General features: G+C 38.4%; 1 protein-coding gene across 1 annotated transcript; it reads left to right on the top strand.

The window, feature by feature from the left end:
* The first annotated feature begins 6,284 nt into the window (after window positions 1–6,284).
* On the top strand, window positions 6,285–8,022 carry LOC101309642 (bifunctional monodehydroascorbate reductase and carbonic anhydrase nectarin-3-like). The gene is made up of 6 exons (XM_004300744.1): window positions 6,285–6,385; window positions 6,492–6,709; window positions 7,153–7,377; window positions 7,507–7,671; window positions 7,760–7,813; window positions 7,933–8,022. Exons 1-6 carry the CDS (start codon window positions 6,286–6,288, stop codon window positions 8,020–8,022), a joined length of 852 nt encoding a protein of 283 aa, XP_004300792.1. The 5' UTR covers window position 6,285.
* The last annotated feature ends 2,825 nt before the right edge of the window (window positions 8,023–10,847 follow it).

The following is a 10,847-nucleotide window of genomic DNA, read 5'->3' as shown; positions in this document are numbered from 1 at the left end:
TATATAATTAAAGAAAATGATTATCGGTCTTAATAAAGTCTTAAAATTTATGACTTTTATTCCATAATTTTTTATCTTATCTGTAATATAATTATGTCGATCATGTCGTTTTTTAAACAAAAATACAATCTTATCCTTTCAAATTTAATGATTCTAGATTATTTTGTCTTTTTATTAAGAGAAGAAATTGATTTGTCTTTCTTTGTGATTAAAAAATATATATTTCTGGCATTTTCTTTCTCTTTTTCTTTTCATCACTATAATGCTTAGATTGAACGTAACATATAGTGTGAATATATATATTGAACGTAACATATAGTGTGAACAGAAAGGATGTAGAGCGGACGTCCGTACTCGGCTTAAAGTGCGGACGTCCGTACTCGGCTTAAAGTGCGGACGTCCGTTACTCGGCTTAAAGTGCGGACGTCCGTCCGTTCGTTCTCCATCCTTCGGCGCCGGAGACGGCACGTCTCCACCCCAGAACACTCCAACAGTGTCCCCGACCACTTCCCCTCCCCGGCGAGTCCATTTTTTCCAGTTTCCGGCGAGATCGACTTTGTTTGAAGTTTTGGGTGATCTCGCCGGAAAACCGGAAAAGAATGGACTCGCCGGGGAGGGAAAGTGGTCGGGGACGCTGCTGGAGTGTTCTGGGGTGGAGGCGCGCCGTCGCCGGCACCGGAGGGTGGAGAACGGACGGACGTCCGCTTCATATCATTCCTGATAGTGTGAATATATATATATATATATATTTTTAAGAATATACTTGTTCAAAAACACGAATTCTTATGAAATATATAATATATATAGACACACACATATATAATTTGTCCAAGAAAAACAATTTCGTCCAGGTTATTTTTTTTACAAATATATATATAATTTGTCTAAAATAAAGTATATATACATAATCATCTAAAAGAAATTTGATTGAGATTTTTCTATTTTTTATTTTATTTTAAAAATTCGATACAGAATGGCTTATATATAAATATCATAATTTTAAATTACAAAAATAAAATATTAAAATGGAACTAAATTTCGATTCACAAAGATAGAATTTTTTTTAATAAATTTACGAAATTGATTTATGATATAAAATCCTAATTTGGTATGATTATTAACTTGGTCATTATTATTCACGAATTAACTAAATTTGGTATATACGCATCCATATTAAAAAGGTAAGAAAATATTCTATATTAATATGTAACGTCCATTAATTATTAAAGTTAAGATTATATTTTTACCTAAGAATGAAATGACATGATTTATTAAATTGATGATGTGTCTATGTGACATGATATGCCATATAGGATTAAAACTATAAATCTTAGGCTTTTCGCTACTGGAGAACCATGTGGCAGTATGACGTGGTCCTACATTCTAATCAAATATTGACAAATGAATTTTATTAAGAAACCACATTCCAATCAAATATTGACAAATGAATTTTATTAAGAAAAAATTACATCAGCTATTTTGTCAATGTCAATTTTGGGTTTGTTGCTTTTTAAACCCTAAACTATAAACCCTAGACCCTAAATCTTAGACCCAAAACCCTAACCCCCATGATAAAGTAGTCTGAGTTTCACATTCAAAACTAATTGGCAACGGATGGAGTGGCCCAAACCCTTATAAATCATAGGCAATGTCCTATTTTTCCCGATGTGGGATTGATATCTCAACACCCTAAACCTAAACTCGAAACCCTAAACTCTAAACCCTAGTCCAAACTCAACAAAGACCCATGAAGGTCATTTCATAAAAAATAGAAAACTTTAGTTTATATTTTAGTTGTAATAAATTCATGTGTCAATATTTGATTGGAATGTATGACCACGTCATACTGCCATGTGGTCCTCCTGTAGCATCTAAAAATTTCTCCTTATTAAGGCCCTATAGCACTACCCTATAATTAAATAGATAAATAAAACAGAAGCTTGAAACAACATGATGACATTAATTAAAAATGAACATAACACAATAAAAAAATATGGACAAGAAGCCGCCAATACTAATTTATAAATACATATATTGTTTGTTTTTCTCGTTTTTTTTTTCTTTTCTTTCTTTTGGTCTCCCGATTATTAGGAGTTCTAAGAAACTTAGCTGATAGAGGGCTACGCCCTAGTAGTAGTAGGTGCTCCTTTTGGTTTTTGGTTTATTGTTTTCTAGTGATTTTGGATACTGGTGGGTTATGTCTTGGAAAGCGCACGTTGTATACCATGTTTGTCTTGATAAGGTGGCGAGTTCCTTGTTTTATCAAATGGTTGTTGCCTCCTAGTGACAAGATGAATCTTGGGGTCACTGGTTATTCCCAGTGGCATCAGAGCCGGAAAACTGATAGATATTATAACTTATGGCTATGGCTCTACATGAGCGGTATTTTTCATGTATGTCGCCAAAATTGTAAAGCAAATGGAATAGCTAATGATGCATTTTTTACTAAATGTTGCTTGTTAGAATACATAGATTTTGTAGACATGCCTAATGTTAATTTAGGGTATTCTTACAGTATGGGGTTTAGGCACAACGTCCCCCCTTGTATTCTGAGGTTTCATTAATGATTATGGCGTGAGGGCTACCGTTTAGCCCTTGTATTAAAAAAAAAAAAAACTTAGCTGTCTCAATCTTTGCAATTTGCAATTTTACAAAAAAATTCTAAAAGTCAATGCTTAAACTGTGTTTCCTTTTAATTAAACAATCATCTAATAGATTCTAAGTCCAGTTATAATAGGCAATTTTTTTTCCATGAAACCAAGTAAAAGCATAGGAAATTTCTCTTTGGTAGTCTTTTTCTTGTGCGAGGAGACTATTGTAAAGTTGTTATAATAGGTATGTTTTTTCTTTTCACAAAAAATTATTGTAATGGCACGTAATAGAGAACACGCCTATCTCCCAAACTCTAAGAGCGTTGCTGCGCTCCCCAAACCCTAACCCTACTCCTCCAAATATTGCCGCCTGTCCATCACCAAATCTCACTACATCCATGGCTTTCAATTTCCCGAAATCATCCTCCCCTCCTCTTCTCCATCACCAACACCAAATCACTTGTCCTCTGCAACCTCTTTGCATAATTGGCGCAAATCTTTTGCCTCCTCGTCGTCGATCAAATCTGCATCAATCAAGGATGTCACCAAGTCCTTTGCTGCGTCCTTGGCTCTTGCAAATTCAAAGGTTATGGATCTCTCTCACCGCATCTCTGCTCCTAAAAGAGGTGTTACGCAGTCCTTCTTGATAACGAAGCCGCTAAACTCAACCCCTCCAAGCTTGATGGAACTCAAGCAGTTCTGTGGAAGGGTATGGATCCTGGAGCGAAAATTTCAGATCTAGGAACGTCCGAATAATATCTTTATCATCAGCTTTGATCTCATCAAGGACATGAACAAAGTTCTCCGAGGAGGACCTTGGTGGTACCAGCAGGTGCCGATTCTGATCCAACCATATGATGACGTCAAATCAATCAAGAGCTTCGCCATGGACTCTTTATTCTTTTAGGTACGTATTCAAAACATACCACCTAAGTATGAAATCCCTGAGAATTTTCTTGGTATTGCGTCTGTTCCTGGTCATTATATCGAATATGATGACAAGCTTTTCACAAGAACAAAGAAGGTTAGGGTTAGGGTTAGGGTTAGGGTTAGGGTTGAGAAGAAACTCTCTGATCCTATCCTTAACTCTAAAATCATCAAGTTAGCAACGGATGCTGAGGAAGAGATTGATTTTTACTTTGAAAATTGTCTGAGTATTTGTGATGCTTGGTGTTCCATGAAAATGGAAAATGCCGAGCAAACTCTGGTTACAATACTGTAGGTCATTCTAATGCAGACATCATGCCAAACCTTGCCTCTGTGATTAGCTTTGCATCCAAAGCTCTGGTGCATGGAGCTTTCAAATTCCAGGGTTCGGTATCGCCTTCTTCACCAATTGCTACCTCGGTCTTTGATCAAAAGAAAGAGAAGATGCATAAGCGCCCTACCATTCTAAAGAAGCCGACACATGAACCTGAAGATGATGCCCTAGCTCTTATACCTGTGAATGATCCTGATCAAACTTCTGACCAAAATGCATCGGAACGTGATCTTGAGGATGCCTTGATTGTTGGAGAAGGGCGCAAACGAGGCAGATCTTCATCACCTGAGACCTTTCCCAAGAAGCTGAAGGTATTGATAGACTTACTGCAATCACATGAAACTCATGTGCATACCAAGAGGATGAAACAACCTGACTTCCTTGCTACTCTTTCGGCTAAGGTACTTGGCCTCACACCAGATCTAACCGAGATGACTCTGGGTGCAGCTGAAGCCAAGAAGAAGAAGAGAGGACGTCCCTTTGGTTCCAAGAATTCGAAAACGAGAAGAAGTGTTAACCAGGAGGACCTGACTCCTTCTCTGACTCTACCTGCAGTGCCCCTAAGCCCTAGTGTGAAGGCAAGAAGGTTCTGTGAAGCTCTACTATTTCTTCTATTTCAGTTTTTGACTTTGTTTTTCAATTGTGGAACAATTGCTCTTGGTCCATGCTTTTCACATAGGGGAGCTTTATTTTCTTGCTCTAGTTTAGTTAGAAACTTTCGCCTATGATCTATTTGATATTAGATTATAGGCTCCTTGTGAACCTCAATTTGTACTGAGAATATAATCCTCATACGAATCAGATAATCTTGTTTGTCCTCTATGCGCATGGCAACGGATCGATTCGTTTTGTACCCTCTACTTGATTTTAATGAAAAAATTGTCTTTAAGTTCAAAAAAAAAAGAAAAAGAAAAAAACGATCATCTAATAGATTAAAGTCAGAAGAGTGGTTAAGAGAACTTAACTATCTTCCTAAATTGAAATTAATCATGTGGTATTCTAATGCTCACGTATTTTGTCCTATTCCGTACATGATCTAAGATATAATCCTTCTACGAAGGATGCGGACAAAATCCATGATTTGTACGGTCTGGGAAAAGATGGCTGCAACAAAATTTGACTCTCACATGAATTAGATAATGGAGAACTTAAATATTTCCTAACTTTTGTTGACAATGTATATCAAGTTAATGAATTATAATAAATTGTATGTGAAGAATTAAAATTACTTCTTGTAGTTGACATCGGAGGTTTGACAATTGCTATTGTTGGAACATTGAAGTTTCTAGATCCTACTAGAGCTAAGAAATCAAGGGGTAGCTAGCCAGATTAATCGAATGATCATGAAACGAAACATGTGTAATCAACTAGAGCTAGCTAAGTGATCTAGCATGGTCTAGAGAACTAAGAGAAGTCTAACTATGTCGGTGCAATTAGCTAGAATCAAGCTTCTAAAAGGTCCCGTCTAGGCTCTAGGCTGCAACAAGCAGCCTCACTTTTCTTTCAGGCCTTTGTGTCAGGCTGTAGGCGGCCGCCTAGCCCGCCTAAATACCGCCTGGCCCGCCTAGACACCGCTTAGGCTGCTAAGCTCTCCTGCTAATTTTGTTTTCTTTTTGTGGTGGGATTATTGTATTGTGGGGAGTATGAGAGTATAAGAGCTAATGGTGTGTTTAAAATTAGAAGTGTATATGTTTATTGTTGTTGTTGCTCACTTTTACAGGAAATTATGCTAAATTTTAGCTATAATTTATTTTTTAAATGGGTTTTACTAAATTTATGTTGAATAATTTATTCATATTTGACCGTTTTCAAATATTATATTACATAAAATATATTTTTTCAATTAATAAATCTTAAAAAATACAAATCGCCTAGTTCTCGCCTAGGCTATCCAAGCTCTAGGCTGCGGGTTATTGCCCGCCTACCGTCAATTTATAATTTATTTTATAAATAGGCTTGACTAGATTTATGTTGAATAATTTATCCATATTTCACCGTTTTCAAATATTAAATTGCACAAAATATATATTTTTAATTAATAAATCTTAAAAAATACAAATCGCCTAATCCCTGCCTAATCCTAGCCTAGGCTGTCCAGGTTCTAGACTGCGGGTTATCGCTCGCCTACCGCCAATTTATAATTTATTTTATAAATGAGTTTGACTAGATTTATGTTGAATAATTTATCCATATTCGCTAGCCAACATTTTATGACACGCCACGTGGCGTGTCAGACACGTATTTTGCCGTGTCCGGCACCGTGTCGACGTCCACCTTAGGTGGAGTGTCCGTGCAACATAAGTTGAATATCAACTTCGTTATCTTTGTACGAATTTGATCAAGTCAATCAACATCATGGATATTACCTATATATATAAGCTCTTGGCACGTTACGAATATGTTGCAAAAACAAAGTCGCACTTTTTGCTGATAATGATGATGAATCATAGCAAGTCCATATCCACTTCTTTGTTTCTGCTGCTGCTGCTTCTTCAAATTTTGCACCCAACACCTATTACAGCTCAAGAAGTTGGTAATATTCAAAAGAGTCACTAACAGCTAGCTTAGTATTTCTTAACGTTGATATTGTTTGCTTTTCACTTATGATTACTGATGTTAATTAAGAATTGTTCTTGCAGAGGACGAAACGGAATTTGATTATCTGAAAGATAGTGGGAAAGGACCAGAGCATTGGGGAGATCTTAGGGAAGACTGGGCAGCATGTAAAAATGGGACAATGCAATCTCCAATAGATTTGCGTAGTGAGATCGTGCAAGTACGCCCCAACAAAGGAGAGGTGAAGCTCAAGTACAAGCCTTCAAATGCAACAATCAGGAATAGGGGCCATGACATTTCGGTAAGGAAGAATTGGCACACTGAAGTCATTTACAATATCCTATTTGAGAGTTGGGAAAACATCAATTACTGTAGCAGTACCTAGCTGGGATGATTAAATGACGTTTCTGTCCTCACCGCCTAAATTATGGTTTTATCCCTGTTTTTATTTTATTTACGGAACTGTCATTAGTCTGTGTGGTCAGCGATTTATGATTCTGTCATCTCAGTTTTTGATTATTTACAACACTGCCATGCAGTCTGAAACCCTGCAAAATTACCATTATGTCCTCCTGTTTCCTTGAATTTAGGTCGGTTCACCCGCAGCAAAGCGCGGGCATTGTGTCTCGTTATCTTACTATACGAGTGAAACAGTGTCTTCACATTTCAATTGCTTAATTTTTTTTTTTTACGTGACTGTGAACTAAGCCACTTCTATCTTGTATTAACTTACGAGTGAAACAGATCCAGTGGAAGCTAGGTGATGCTGGATCCGTGGAGATTAATGGCACAGATTACTGGCTAATTCAAGGCCACTGGCACTCACCATCTGAGCATACAATTAACGGTAAAAGATTTGACCTGGAGCTTCATATGGTTCACCTCATTCCTGATGCAAATGTCGAAAACAACATAGCTGTGTTAGCATACCTCTACAAAATTGGCAAGCCTGACAAGTTTCTCTCCGAGGTAAAAGCCCCAATATCTTGGTGTTATGTACTGCGCTAAGCTCACTTAGTTCGTCTTGTTGACCTCAAAATGATGTGGTTGTTTTTAAAGATCTTCAGTCTCTTCTATTGTTGTTTAATTAACTTTCAGGTAAGCAAAGATATCAAGAGCTTGATTAATGTAAAGGAAGAGAGACACATAGGGGTGGTTGATCCAAGAAATGTGAGGAAGGGTAGCGCAAATTTTTACAAGTACAAAGGCTCACTCACTGTACCTCCTTGCACTGAAGGAGTAACTTGGATCGTAGACAAAGAGGTACTAACATCTTCATCATCGATTTGTAAAATCTTGTTAATTAACTCCGGAGCAAAATCTTAGTATTATCTGGTGTTGTGATCATCAGTTAACTACTGTATCAAGAGAGCAAGTGGAGTTGCTTCGAGAAGCCGTGGATGACGTAAGTAGCCTAACTTTGTTAAGTTATAGCGATTTGATCATTTCTTTTTCCTTCATTTTCTGTTCTTTAATTTTTCTTCTCAGTATTTCTGTTTACTTCATATTGTCATTTGAATGCAGTCCGCAGAAACGAATGCAAGACCATTACAAGCTCTGAATGGTCGAAAAGTGCAGTACTTCTATGGCCATGAGTCTCACATAAGGGATTAAGTACTTGCTTCCACAGACATACTAGCTGCATCAACTCTAGAAATAAGTACATGTTCTAGGATATTCTCTATGTGTGCCTTGGCTTTATGCCAATAGGACATGTAGTTAGACTAGATCTATGTATTCATATCCTTACCATATTGGTATTGTGTAATTCCCTATATAAAGGGCTCCTATCAATGAATAAGATGATGATTCTCTTGCTATCTCTTTGTCTCTACACTTTATCCTTCATCACGTTATCATGCACTTTGTTCTAACCCTAGAGCCAACCATATTTTTTCTAAACCCTAAAAACCAAAACCCTAAAATCGGGCAGCCTTGTTTTTCCCGATTTCCGACCAAAATTCCGACTGTCCTCCACCGGAATTTTATATCCCCAGAAAGCTCTCTCCGTCCCGGATCCAACGACGCCGGTATCACCCAGAGAACCGGCCGGAAAGTCTCCGAACCGGCCGCCGGAAGATTCCAGACCGCCGCCGCTACCGACCACCAGTTCACCACCTTCCCTTGCTCCGATCAACCTGAAATTTTGACATCAGCTTCCCCATCCAGAGCTGCTCCTCCTATCAAATTTTCAGCCCCAAATTCGAAGTATAAGTAGGCGAAACGTTATTTCTCCTCTCGGCAGCCTCTAGAAATGTATGTTTTTTGAAACCTTAAACTTTTCCAAGTTCAATAACTCGGGGAGGATAAAATCCTTTTCTCCCTTCTCCATCTCCATTCTATGCTTGGGATTTTGTGCGTGCAGGTACCCAAATCCCGGAATTTTATTCGAGGGTCAAGAGTGTGTTTGATCACTCTTGTTTCTTTGTTCGGGTTGTGTTTGATCAACCCCGACCTTTCACCGGATTGTGTTTGATCAATCCGAGGCCTTTTTCCGAATTGTGTTTGATCAATTCGCGGCTTTTCCGGATTGTGTATGATCAATCCGAAGGACAAACCATTAAAAGCATCGTTTGTGACCTCTATCGAGTCTCATAACAGCTTGGTTTTGTATGCAAAAGCAATGTAACATTCTGCTCCTTTGAGTTTTGACGTACTAGATGCCTAAGGCGGATCTTCGCTTGGTATCTGTGGAACCTTTCATTGGAAAGGATTAAACCACATGTTTTGACTCCCAGGCTAACAAGCCTAGATGCCGAGATTTCACATCTCATGCGCTCAAAGTCTTTGACGCGTCACATCGACAAAAGCCTTCAATGGCAATCTGTGCAAAAAGTAATGACCACAAAATATTGTGGAATGCACTCATGGAGCGTTTCTCGAAACGTTCATATAACTCTACTTGTTGAGTTATTAGTCAAGTGGATTCCTTACCACCTTAATTGACTACATATTGTCGATGATCTTTTGTGGCATCATGATCCATAATCTTTAGCGGATTCGATCATCATCAAGTTCTCTAGGTCCTCCAAGTTGTGTGGAATTACCAACGAGACTTGATTTTGATCATACAAACAGGAATTGTATATACGCTAATGTGATAAACTTATTTGGGATTATCCCCTAATGTGGGGACAACAATATGGGTCATGGCAACGGTAGAAAACGTCGTGTCGATGTCTAGAAAAGAGGGGGAGGTGTTGCCGGCTCTAATAGCGACACTCCCGGTCTAGACACCATTTTGTCAAAACTACTCACGTCAGCTCATGACATTAATGCAACCGTTGTGGATCTTCGGATCACTGGTTCAAGATTGTCAAGCTCCTTCAAATTGTGAATGAATACAAAAAGGTACGGAAAATCAATATGAGGACAAGAACATCATCCTCATGATCGCGAATTTCAAAGATTCGGATCCTGCTCTAGCTACCCATGACTTTGACGTCATCGGCTAGACATTGATTTTCGTTCCAAGCTTTATGTACTAAGGCGTTGTATTGACGTCGTTTGTCTATTTGAGACCTCGATGTACTCACATTAGCAATAATGAATGCCTTGAGAATTTTTTCGAAGTGAAAATATTCTCCTCTTATGGTTCATATTGATTTACAATCAAGATGAACACTTACATCGTCTTTAGAAACATGGCATATTGTGCCGATTTTGGTCCCTTCTTTTGAATGTGACTCATGGCACTGCATCCTCAAGGAGGATCGCCCACGTGTTTCCGGTTAAGTCTTCTACCCTATAGCGGATTTTTCATCATCAATTGTTCAACTAGGCTCATCCAAGCTCAGTGTGATGTCTTAGAATTGTCCGAAATTAAGGAGATAGTGGTTTTAAGTGTGCCTCGCACTACCGACCCTCCACGGACATGCCTGGTCATACTGACTTGGAGTTACCGAAAGCTTTTGATTTTGGATCCGCCTACGCTATTAAACCAATTGCCGTCTTGCAAAAGACGTTGAAGACTTATCAAAGCTGGAAAATTATCAACATGATCGGATCCTCTAGGTCCTCTGAGTTAGTTTATGTTCATGTTAGGGAGCTTTCGCTAACTAGTCATGAAGTTTACGACCTTAGAACGATCAAAAGGACTTGGTTTTGATCATACACACGTCACTTTTGGCTAAGGCAAAAGTCTACACGCCACCTGCAAGCTTCACAGCTTCGCACATGTCAAATCTGCGAAAAACAGCAATCTGTCCCTTCTGGACAGTCAACTTCGTTTGAGCTTTGTGAACATCTCCGGACGAACCAGACAGTGAACTTTATATCATTAGAAAGCTCTATGAGTCTAGTTTTCAGAACTTTTCATGGTTCGTCCATATCTATTTTAACGAAGAAGTTATGGCTGTTTTAGTGTGCAAAAGTTATTCTGCGCGGAAATTTTTATGCACTCTCGGGATTGCAGCTTTTCGTAGCTTCTTTCAATCCTT

Source organism: Fragaria vesca, linkage group LG5, assembly GCF_000184155.1.
Source record: "Fragaria vesca subsp. vesca linkage group LG5, FraVesHawaii_1.0, whole genome shotgun sequence".
Lineage (NCBI taxonomy): Eukaryota > Viridiplantae > Streptophyta > Magnoliopsida > Rosales > Rosaceae > Fragaria > Fragaria vesca.
Note: the sequence above shows the minus strand (reverse complement) of the source record. Positions and strands in the feature narration are given on the sequence as shown.

Coding starts and splice junctions, on each gene's coding strand:
- LOC101309642 (XM_004300744.1), top strand. CDS start 6,286: ATGATGATGAATCATAGCAAGTCCATATCCACTTCTTTGTTTCTGCTG. Junction 7,378..7,506: donor CTGACAAGTTTCTCTCCGAG/GTAAAAGCCCCA, acceptor ATTAACTTTCAG/GTAAGCAAAGATATCAAGAG. Junction 7,814..7,932: donor TTCGAGAAGCCGTGGATGAC/GTAAGTAGCCTA, acceptor ATTTGAATGCAG/TCCGCAGAAACGAATGCAAG.